At 40.9% G+C, this 12,539-nt stretch overlaps 1 protein-coding gene across 1 annotated transcript in view; it reads right to left on the reverse strand.

The window, feature by feature from the left end:
- Positions 1–3,798: 3,798 nt before the first annotated feature.
- The window catches only part of KLHL29 (kelch like family member 29), an 853,771-nt gene continuing 845,030 nt past the window's right edge, over positions 3,799–12,539 (reverse strand). The window contains exons 14-15 of the mRNA XM_066589171.1: positions 9,725–9,869; positions 3,799–4,384 (exon numbers count right to left, since the gene is read on the reverse strand). Coding sequence (XP_066445268.1) covers positions 4,201–4,384; positions 9,725–9,869 — 329 coding nt within the window. The 3' untranslated portion in view covers positions 3,799–4,200. The remainder of the gene's footprint in view (positions 4,385–9,724; positions 9,870–12,539) is intronic.

Genomic DNA, 12,539 nt, shown 5'->3' on the forward strand with positions numbered 1-12,539 from the left:
ATATAAGAATGATTTTGTAACATTTATATTAATTTCAAGGCTTTAACAATAAATTCTAGTTTAGAACTATTTCAAAGTAACAAAAAAAATTGTCAAATAAAAGTCAAATTTCAATTAAAACTAGATTATATAGACCAATAGTACATGCACAGAATATTTTTTTTTTATACCTCCTGACTAGAGATGAGCGAGTATACTCACTAAAGGCAATTGCTCGAGCGAGCATTGCCTTTAGCGAGTACCTGCCCGCTCGAGACTGAAGGTTCGGGTGCCGGCGCGGGGGAGCGGTGAGTAGCGACTGTCAGCAGGAGGGAGCGGGGGGGGGGGGGGGAGAGAGAGATCTCCCCTCCGTTCCTCCCCGCTTCAGTCTCGAGTGGGCAGGTACTCGCTAAAGGCAATGCTCGCTCGAGCAATTGCCTTTAGCGAGTATACTAGCTCATCTCTACTCCTGACCATCCCAATTTCCTTAGATCTGGACTTCAATGATAACGGGGTAAGGTCTCAAAGAAATGTTGTTGCCTTTGTTGTAAGGAGGTCTTCATTATTCTTGTTTTCTTGGGTGGGGCTTAATTCTGTGTACATTATGGAAAATGGTAGAAAAATACACAAAACAAAAAAAAACCCTAAAATTCCTTGAAACGTATTACTAAGAAACGTCTCATGAAACGTCATGTGGCTTACCGTCTGACTGTATTGAAATTCCACTGGTTTAAAAATGACTTCAATGAGTTTTTCATCTGCTTTGAGCTGTTGGCGATATTTCAAGTCAATGAAAACATTTAGCTAGTCTTTTTTTTTTTTTTTTTTAAATCCTCCAAAAACTCACTTTGATACGAAACATTTTAATTATAAATATAATATATATGCAGTCTTTATATATATATTTACTAGCACAGTAGCAGAAAAATCAATTTCATTAAGACCTGCAGGAAGACTAATATTTGACTGTAAATCTGTGGTCTAACCGCTTTTATTTTTTTTTCTAATATTAAACAAAAAAAAAAGCAAACAAGAAAAAAATCAAATAAAATAAAAAAACAGTTTGTCATCAAATCCAAATTGGATTTTGGAAAATAATTTTGTGACCTCACATATGGCTTGTAGTTCTTCTTCCCGTATCTCGGACTGCTATATTTCGATAGACTTTGCTTATACAAAGCAGAGAAGGCAATTTTTTGACTCTAAGCAAAATTTCCGGGAGGACGACCTAAGAATTAATCCCGAAAGAGCAACTTGATGCCTCAAGATTTTAATTGTTATTTTTTTAGTAGATTTTTAAGCTGATTTGTCTCCTAAATTTAAGTTATGAAGTCCCTCCGTGAAGTTTAATAGGTATGGCTGCAGATTACAAAATGGCCACCTGAGGAATTCAAAATGAAATATCCCATATTTATTAATACTTCAAAGGAAGGCGCCTGAACAAGTTCTGAAGAAGCTGGCGCAAAAATACAATGGGTAGTGGTCTATGCTTATAGGGGTTTTGCAGAAGTCCACTACTGAAAACCTATCTTTAGGATAGGTCATCAATATATGATTGATGGTGATCCTCTGCTCAGAAGCCCCACCGATCAGCAGTCTAAAGAGTCCACTACTGAAAACCTATCTTTAGGATAGGTCATCAATATATGATTGATGGTGATCCTCTGCTCAGGAGCCTCACCGATCAGCAGTCTAAAGAGTCCATGGAACTCGGGTGGCTATGTTGTCTGAGGCCACCTCAGTCCCCTTCATGCGAATGGGATTGAGCTGCTATACCAGGCACTATTGCTATGAAATGTACGGCGCTGTGCCTAGCATGCAATGACGAGGCCACGGCACTTGTCCAAGCATTGTGGCCTCTTCAAACAGCGTAATCAGTGGGGGCTCTGAGAAGTAGACCCCCACAGATCTGATATTGATGACCTAGCCTAAGGATAGGTCATCCCTATTGTAGTCCTGGAAACCCTTCTACAGGACAGCACCTACATCATGTATATGAAAATTTGGGGGTTCAGGAAATTATCTTGCCTGCATCTCTATGGTAACACTTCCTACTCCGGTGGAAAATCAGTGTCATGAAAGGATCTGACTGTTTGCTATGGATCCCTGTGATAACATAAAAGTGCCAGGGCACAAATATAAAGATCATTGCCATAGAGAAATACATGTTAAAGGGAATTTCATGTGGAACCTTAGTGCTTGATTAGGATAGAATTTAGGACCGCATAGGTTATATCAAGTCATTAGATGATAATGCCATAACTGCTTGTTGGTCCAAGTTTTTGTGCTATTTGGGGTCAGTGCAACTGGTTGTGTGAATTGTCACCTGCCGACAAATAGACACAACATCATGTACTCCATGGATGATGTTGTCGAACTGCTATAAGTGACAACCGTTGAAGTGGTAGGGAGTTATGCCAAGTAGAAATTAGTGGGTAGCCACTCATTTTACCTACAGCGGCCACTGCAGGAGAAATGTAGCATTACATAATATCTATTCACAGAGTCCTCCACTGACAGACTGCCCTAATAGGTCCACAATGGAAAAACACCTTAATGCTCCATAGAAAGTGTCTGAAAAATATCTGCACATAATCTTCTACTGACTTGAGAAAATGATCAAGTTATATCTATGAAATTGGCAGATAAGGGATGAGTGGCTTCCAGATTCCACTTATTTGAGAGTGGATAAAGGGGAGAAAAATCTATGTATTTTTGATACATAATGCAGTTATACATATATTAGGTCATTTAAGATTCTACTGTAAATAGCAGGATCCACCATCAGGTATATAAGGCCACGTTCATACACGCAGGAAGCCTCCGGCAGGATATCCATTGTTTGAGGAATCCCATTGACTACATTGAGGTCTGACTTCCAGCACATCGCCCAAAATGTTCTTAGTCTTTTACCTGGTATTTTGTGCCAAAGTCTGTGGACAATGCCTCTGATGCAGATGTGACTGTGGCTTAACGTGTATAGAATGGTCAGTTTGCAGATACCATTCATATAGGCATTGGATTAAAGGGGTTGTACCAAGATTAAAAGTATCCACAAGTTACTCCCTAGCTATCGATAGGGGTCTCACCACTAAGACCCCATTGATCAGTGAGTTATCCCCTATCCTGTGCATAGGGGATAACTTCTAATCTTGGTACAACCCCTTAAATGATGGCCTCTAACTATAGAGCTGGCAGAGGTCACAAATGGTTTATACCTTCATACCCCTCCATTACTATAGGTTTTTGTTTGGTTGATCCCTCCATTATTGTTGATGGCTGGATGAAGTCGTAATTTATTTTAATAGAGAGATACAATAACTGGCTGCTATACCTATCAAGCACAGCTTATATCATGAAAGAGAAGTAGTATTGGACTGATTGAAAAAAACCTGCCCGATCCTAGTGTCTTCCACGCTAAGCCACCATAGATAATACATTCTTGGTGTTGGATGGTGAAATAGGCCATACTGTATATTGCCACCACTAGACTGTGTCTCACCATAGATTCTGAAAGTTGTAGTTCCACAAAATTAGATCCCTCTACCATATTATATGACCCTCCTCATCATTTCTCCATTTTGACAAACTGTTTTTTCCTCCTATGTGGTTGACGCTACATTCTCTACAATGAAAGAATAAGCGAAGGCCAACCGAAAAATAAAACTCAGTTTTCTTTTTAATTCTCTATGACGAGATGCTTAGCTGTACCGAACAGTCATCTAAAAAAATCCCAGCCTTACATCTAGAAGTAAAATACAGATCCTCATCTGCTCCCCGCCCCCCTCCCCGAACCCTATCTCAACTGAACCCATGTAAAAATATGGGAATCTATTGCACCTAGGGTGACAACAAGTGTCACTACGCCACCTAGTGACACATTTGCCGCGGTAACATACATATTATACATAGCTTGGAGCCCAATTGCTCCGGCATCACCAAAAGGTGAGGATGATCTTCTACATTCAATGTAGACTTTATTGAAAATCTGTAGACAAAAATGAAAAAAAGCAACCAAAAAAATGCCAAAATTCTTCATTTTTTCCTTTTTTTCCCCGCCTCCTTTATGAAATTAAAAGAGTAAAACAGCTGAAGCGGAGAAAATAAAGAATCAGCCGCTTCATCTCTGGCATGGGAAGGGTTCAAAACAAACCAATGAGAGAAAAAGAAAAATGTTCAAATATCTCGGACAGTCGTCTCAGTTCATTCCTGTCCCTTGGGTCAACCACTTTGAATGTATTTCTTTATCACTACACATCCATGGCGGAAGAGTGGGCAAGGCATGTTGGGTAATAATGTCCAGGTGTTTGATTTGGGGTCGTAGTACTCCATGTTTCCAAGAGCAGGTCCTTCGCTGCTGACGATGCCGCCTGTTGCATATATCTTTCCGTCCAGGACCACGGCGCTGCAAAAATATTAGAACATATTAGTGTCCTATCTGTAGTCTACATCCCCGGCTTCCTATCACCTGCCAGAACAGCACCATAACTTAGTTTAGGTGGCAAGTCCCCATTAATCAAACATTGTAGATCCCATTGTGGATATGCTATTGGACTGTGGAACAACTACTGTCAGGTTTTAGGTGACTCGAAACCCATCAGACAATTCTTCAAATCTGCTTGATATACTACATTACAACTCTTCTGGTCATACATTTTGGGTAAAATATTAATTACACCCATACCTGTCAATGAAAAGAATAGATAGATATGCAGTCATGAGAAAAACTAAATATACCCTTTTTGAATTTGATGGTTTTACATATCAGGACAACCTAAAAAAACAAACATCTGAGGTTGTAAAGGGGTTGTCCGGTTGTAAACTATTGACGTCCTGTCTTCAGGATAAGTAATAAATAAGTAGATTGCCAATCAGCTGTTTGCCAGGCTGGTGCAGTCATGTATTGAACTGAATTCTGCAGGAGGCAAACAGCTCTGTTCCCACAGTAGTGGCCAAGCTTGGTATTGCAGGCAAAGTTTCCATTCATTTCAATAGGGACTTGGCCTGCAATACCACTACAGTACAAATGGAGCTGTCTGCTTTCTGCAGAATTCAGGTCAGTACACAAGTGCACCAGTCCAGTAAATAGTTGATCAGCAAGGAGCCTGGGCAACGAGCCCCCTGCCAATCTACTGTACTATTGATGATTTATTCTGAGGATAGCCCGGCAATAGTTTATAACTGGACAACCCCTTTAAAATGATATAAATACAACCTCAGATGAACAACAACATATGGCAAATCACACAGTGTTATTATTTATTTAACAAAAACTAGGCCAAAATGCAGAAGCAGTGTGTGAAAAATTAGGTACACCCCCTGAATCAATAGCTTGTAGACCCACTTATAGCAGCAATAACTTGAAGTATTGATTTTCTCTATTACTTTATCAGTCTCTCATACCGTTTTGGATGAATTTGGCCCATTCTTCTTTATAATGTTTCGGTTCATTCAGGTTTGTTGGCATTTGTTTATGTACAGATCTCTTAAAAGGGGTTATCCAGTGATTTAAATTTCTTACCGGAATGCGCAGAGTTGAACCTGCCACTTCCGATTGTGTTCTGACAAGAGGTCATGTAGTATCGCGACCTCCATTGTTGGTGACATCATAGAAGAGCGACAGGCTGTTGGCTCATTAAAATAATTAGCCACGGCCTGCTTTTTATCACTAATAATGCAGTAATAGAAAGAGAATCTTGCCTAATGGTAGATAGATGGATATAAGAGAGAGACAGACAGATAGATAGACAGACAGACAGACATATGAGATAGATAATGAGATATGAGATAGATAATGAGATATGAGATAGATAAATATGAGATAGATAGATATGAGATAGACAGATAGATATGAGATAGATAGATATGAGATAGATAGGAGAGATAGATAGATAGATAGATATGAGATAGACAGATAGATATGAGATAGATAGATAGTTATGAGATAGACAGATAGATATAAGATAGATAGATATTAGATAAATGGATGTGAGATGGATAGATAGATAGATAGATAGATAGAACCAGGGGCTGCCTTACAAGCCAGGTTAATATAGCAGTATAATAATAGATCTGAGATAGAAAGATATACAGATATGAGATAGAGAGATAGATAGATAGTTAGATATGAGATAGATAGATAGATAGATAGATAGATATGAGAGATAGATAGATAGATAGATAGATATGAGATAGATAGATAGTTATGAGATAGACAGATAGATATGAGATAAATAGATATTAGATAAATGGATGTGAGATGGATAGATAGATAGATATGAGATAGATAGATAGATAGATAGATAGATAGATAGATAGAACCAGGGGCTGCCTTACAAGCCAGGTTAATATAGCAGTATAATAATAGATCTGAGATAGAAAGATATACAGATATGAGATATATATATATATATATATATATATATATATATATATATATATATATATATATATATAGATAGGAGATAATCAGACAGATGTGAGATAAATAGATGGATAATTAGATAGATATGAGATATATAGATAGATACATAGATATGAGATAGATAGATATGACATAGATAGATAGATAGATATGACATAGATAGATAGATAGATATGAGATAGATAGATATGAGATAGATAGATAGATATGAGATAGATAGATATGAGATAGATAGATAGATATGAGATAGATAGATAGATAGATAGATAGATAGATATGAGATAGATAGATAGATAGATAGATATGAGATAGATAGATAGATATGAAATAGATAGATAGATAGATATGAGATAGATAGATAGATAGATAGATAGATATGAGATAGATAGATAGATAGATAGATAGATAGATATGAGATAGATAGATAGATATGAAATAGATAGATAGATATGAGATAGATAGATATATAGATATGAGATAGATAGATAGATAGATAGATAGAGGGTCTGCCTTACCAGGCAGGTTAATCTAGCAGTACAATAATAGATATATGTGTGTAGCTAAGTGCAGTATTTTTGTTATACTCAGACAGAGTAGATAGAAGTAAAGTTCTATGAAGTTTGGCCCGCACACTCGCACACAGAGTATCTCCGGCTTTTGTGTCCTGATGTTTCATTGTTCTTGCAGAAGTTAGAGATTTCTCTGCATTTCTGGGCTTTGGGGACCGCGGTAGCTGCTAACGAGTGTTTCTAATTCATCATGTACGAGCCAAGTTTGGCTGTCAATCGGGCATTAGAGCAGAGCATGCTGGGAAGTGATCGCTGCGGCCGTCGCGCAGTGTATACATTATTACATAAAAGGCGGTATAGCTTCAGTTGGGGAAATCATAGGAGGCCGCGTCGACAATGATTTGCAGGTGTCAGACAAGCGCCCGTGACACGTAAACAAGTAAACACATCCGACTCCCCAGCATGCCTGGTACCAGTGACGGCGCCATCAGTAAACGCGGCGTCCTCCATTTATCTCGCCGATCTTACATTTAGGCGAGGAGAATGATATGATAAATATTTAGAGAAAACACCGTCTTGTAAACTGTCAGGAGAACAGCTGCCGATTCCCATGCAGCTGGCGCTCTACAATAACAGCAGATGGAGCCTGTCACTCACGCAGATTGATGGCTCGCTGGAAGACTACGCCAACGGACGGCATTCGCCCAATCGGGTGGACTACGAAACTCTTGTGCAAACTCAATGGACCGCAACGGTGGTCTCCAAACTGCAGGTTTTCCAGCTGTTGTGATACTACAACTCCCAGCATGCCTGGAGGGCCACAGGTTGGAGACTTCTGGACTGCAAGATTCACAATGGCGGCAATTGCCAACAAAATTAAAGTTATATATAATTTTTTAAATATACTTTTGTATCAATTCCTCAGAATTTTCAAGACCTCTGCTTGCTGCCATTGAATGGAATATTTAATGGTGTCCTGCAGTGTAGTCAGAGCTGTTAACACATTGGTGGCAAAAATATAATTAATGCCCCCTTGTTCTTTACTATTCAACATTTAAAAATGTCCAAGAGGTAGAATCACCCCCCCCCCCGCCCTACAGAGCTAGGGTTGCCATCTTTGTCACAAAAAATATTAGCTGAGGTAAAGGGGCATGGTTTTAGGCTCTTTATTTTTGTTTTATTTATTTATTATGTCTCTTTATTTTTACCTGTGTTATTCTCGTGGCTCCAATAGTAGCAGTGCCCCCTTTAGTGGCCCTCAGTAATAATAGTACCCCTTTAGTGTTAATTGGGCCCCTATAGTGGCTCCAGCAGTAACAGTGCTCCATCTTGGTGTCCTCCTCACTGTGAGTCTGGATGCTGCAACGCTCACAGAAGATCCTCACTCTTCTCCCCGGTGTCTGCGCTGCTTGCAGTATGTGCAGGACCGCAGATGCTAGGGGGAGGAGTGAGGATGTTTTCTGAGCGCTGCATCGGCGTCCTCACCAATACTTCACAGTGTGTTATAGCACTTGATAATATGGCTGCGGCCCTTCGGGAGGCGCTCATACAGGCAATTATTTTTTAGCGGCGATTTAATGTGGCCAGTAAAAAATAAATACTAACATTGACCTTTAGAGTAAAATACCAGCCGAGTGGCAACCTTACACAGAGCGCCAACCATAGGTGCACCCCTCCAGGGTTGAACTGTGTCTGATACCCCAGAGGGTCCCAAGTGCACCATCTGCCGATGGCATAAAAGACTATTTTGGTCATGTGATTAAACATGTCAGGAGCAGGACAAGACACAACATGCACCTGTGTGGTCATCACATGATCCGCAGCGATCAGCTGGAAGGAAACCCAGCAACAACCGTTTCCCTACAGTGCCTCCACAGGAGAAATGAGGCATTGCGCAGTTCTCATTTCAATGCGTTGCACACAATTACAGTATGGGTTGTTCCAGGGAGAGACTTTGCAGCTAATCTAACTGGTGCAGGTGCTTAACGCTCCCCTCTATTAACTCCTCGAGGACATCCGCCATCATGTATGGAGGATTTGCGCTGAGCTTGTATGGAGCGGGCTCAGAAGCCAAGCCTACTACATACATGGAGGGTGTCGGCTGCAATTGCAGATAACTCCGATTGTGATTGCAAACAATTTAAATGCCACTGTCTATTCTGACAGCATTTAAATCCTGAATGTGCCCCTCCCCCGCAATGAGATCATGGGGTGCTGTTCAGGCGTCATGGTAGCCCAGGCTCTTGTGGAGGCCCCAAGTGCTGCCATATGTTTTTGCAGAAGTATGGTACTATATAGTATAAGCAATCAAATCATTGCAAGTTTAAGTTTCCTATGGAGTCTAAAAAAAGTAGATATCAGTGAAAAAAAATTTTTTTTTACTACTAATTGCAAAAAATGAATATTATAAGTTTCTTTAAAAACCCACTCCCCTATTTAGAATAAATAAAAACAAAAAAAAATATTTGGTATCGTCACATCTATGAAAATTGAATGAATTATTTATCCCGCAAGATGGATAGCACTGGAAAAAGAATCGCAATGCCAGAAATGCACTTTTTGAAAACAGCCCCCCCCCCAAAAAAAAGTTTTTCTTTTTATTTCAGTCCACTTTTTTATTATTATTATATGGTACATTAAATGGTATAGGTCCCAGTGCTCAGAAAGTAAAACAACCCATCAGGTAGAGGAAGTTTTTTAGTATTTAGAAATAATATGGAGTTCCCCTTTAAGGCATCGCTGTAGAGGAAGCATTATGGCGACTAGTAAAAGTAATGTATATAGATTTTCTATACATGGAGATGTTAGTCACCTGCAAAACTGTCTTGAGTGATTCATGTTGGGTCCGGCCTTTATGTTTCCTTTCTCAGGGTCGTAGATCGTAGTCGCTCTGGCGTAAGCTCCTCCCAGGATGAAGATGAAGCCGTTCAGAGTGACCGCTGGGGCGTACTTGTTATCTGTAAGAGAAAGCAACACCTTACTGCCATTCTGCAATATCCAAAGTACCACGAAGATATAACAGCGGTCACATTAAAGGTTAACGAAAACATGGCTGCTTTCCTCCAGTAACATGGCATATGTCTGGTATTGCTGCTCAACTCCACTGAAGCAAATGAAACTACACTGCAATACCACACATAACCTGTTGAAGGTGTGGCACTGTACTTTTGGACAAAAGAACCCTTAATTGGAGCATTTGAGGAAAACTGAATTAAGTGTTAATGGGGATGTTCTCTCTGGAAATCCCTTTTTTGTTTGATGACTCCCTTGATGATAGATGATCAACTGCGATCAGCTGTAATCTCAATAGAACCTGGCCGCAAGTATTTCATTTCCCTGCAGTGCCACCGCAGGAGAAATGCAGTATTACACAGTTACCATTGAAATTAATTGGCTGATGTTTAATGTAAGGACATGCCAGTTCTGTAGATAGAGAAACACCCTTGGTAGACCATCTAATACAGCGTGGTCCTGTATGTAATGTAAGGATGTTCCAAGCCCTCCAAATTAACACTTTTTGTAGGCCAATGGAGGGTGGTCCGATATGTAAAGTAAGGATGTGCCTAGTCCTCCAACTCAAGAAACACCCTTTGTAGACTCTCTAATAGAGAGTGGTCCGGAGCTCATCTATGAAAGGGGTTTTCTGGAACCAAGATATTGATGCCCTATCCTCAGGATACGTCATCAATATCAGATCAGAGAAGGTTCTCTGCTTGGGACCCCTGCCGATCAACTGTTTTAAGAAGCTGTGGTGCTTGAATGAGCACCATGGCCTTTTGTTGGGCCTGTGATGTCACATGGCATAAAAGCAGCTCAGTCCATTAAAGTGAATGGGATTAAAGGGGATGTCTTACCCTTCCTCTGCCACCCTGATCCAGTGCTGTAGCTCCATTTTGGTCCTGGTTTTTGCTATTGCTAATGATGTCATCGGAAGTCAGATGACTGCCATTGCGTCACCGCCCATTCTCCTGGCATCAACGCTCACATCCTGGGTGCCATGATGCCTGGAGTTCAGAACAGTGATGCTGCAGCCTGTGATTGGCTGTAGCGGTCAGGTGACTTCCAACGACATCATCAGCAACAAATATCCAGACCACGGTGGGGTTACAACGCTGGATCCTCACGGTGGTAGAAGAAGGGTAAGTGCTTCTTTTTTTTGTTATTTTAACACCCCTTTACATTGCTATGATTTGTATAGCGCTGTGCCTGGTATACAGTGACGTGGTCATGGCCCTTGTGTCACTTGGAATAGCTCAGTGACAATGATCTCAAGTGGTGGATCCCAACGATCTGATATTGATGACCTATCCCGAGAATGCCGTACTAAGTACTTAACCCTTTCCAATCCACTGTTTGACGTCTGAAGACATTCTGATTGAAGGCTGTAAAGCTCCGATGTCGGAAGACGTCCAGCAGGGTTTTCTTACTGTATATTACTGGCCACTCTGTTGTTTGGGGCCTCTCCAGCATGTCCTATACCGCAGTACTGGCTCTAGCCAGCAGACGGTGCCATTGTATAATGGCAGTAAGAGAAAGCCCCCTAGGAAACCCTGAATCCAAATTGGATTGCAAAGGGTTAAAATGAGTTGTCTATACTGTATGACCCCTTTGAATCATCTAGCCATCTTCCAGGTATAAAAACCAGTCTGGGGGCAATTAATGGGCATGAAAATGCAGCAGTAAGGCCGGTGTCACACCGCAGAGAATAGAAGCCATTGATTTAAATGCATTCCTTCCCATGCGCGTATTTTCCCTGTGAATTTCAGTTGCGCAAAAGAATAGCGTGCTCTATTTGCCTGCGCAAAAAGTCCCCATAGAAGTCAATGGGGATGCGCAAATGCGCGCAAAATACCCAAAGAGATGTGTGAAACATTGCACAGGAAAAAGACCACTCATGAAACTAATTACCCGTTTCAATTGGTACCTTGCACGCAGAAAAGTACGCCAATGTGCAAAAAAGCATCGTTCATCCTGAAAATACGCTTAGTAAATAAGCGCGCAAAAACACGTGACGTCAGCTTGCGAGCTGGTAATGTGAATGAGGCATGAGCTTCTGCATTCCTAGCTTGTAGCTCAAGGTTACGGGTTCAAAACAGATGTCTGTTCTGATTGCTAGTTACATATATACTTTATAGGCTGAAAGACATCAAGAGGCGATCACGCCCGAAGTAAAGCGAGAGGGTCCTGATGTCACGCAGAGCGCAACTTCTCTTTGAAGAAGAAAGGCCGTTCGCGTCCGGGGAGAATCTACTCTTCATTGTACTGTATTTTGCTGGGGTCAGGCGGAGCCGAGCTCCCAGCAGCTTTCAATTCCATCCACATTGTGTATTTCTGATGTGCGATGGAACGCGGAGAAGGACGGAAATGAGGATTTGTAATTCTCCCCCACGCTTCCAGCTCCGCTCCTTTTTCCACACATTTAAATTTCATCTGTCCTCAATTCCACGGTACAAACTTGTTCTGATCTCTGACATATCCGTCGCTGGTTGTATAATGGCGCACAAAGTGTCTGTTCTCTGAAGCTCCGGCTTTAGAATAAAAGGCTCAGCCCTATTATATGGAGTTCGGACCGGAGTTATCAAGATCTCATTACCCAAGTAGCGGTATTACCGGCCCACACGCGATCT

This window comes from Eleutherodactylus coqui, chromosome 1 (assembly GCF_035609145.1).
Source record: "Eleutherodactylus coqui strain aEleCoq1 chromosome 1, aEleCoq1.hap1, whole genome shotgun sequence".
Taxonomy (NCBI): domain Eukaryota; kingdom Metazoa; phylum Chordata; class Amphibia; order Anura; family Eleutherodactylidae; genus Eleutherodactylus; species Eleutherodactylus coqui.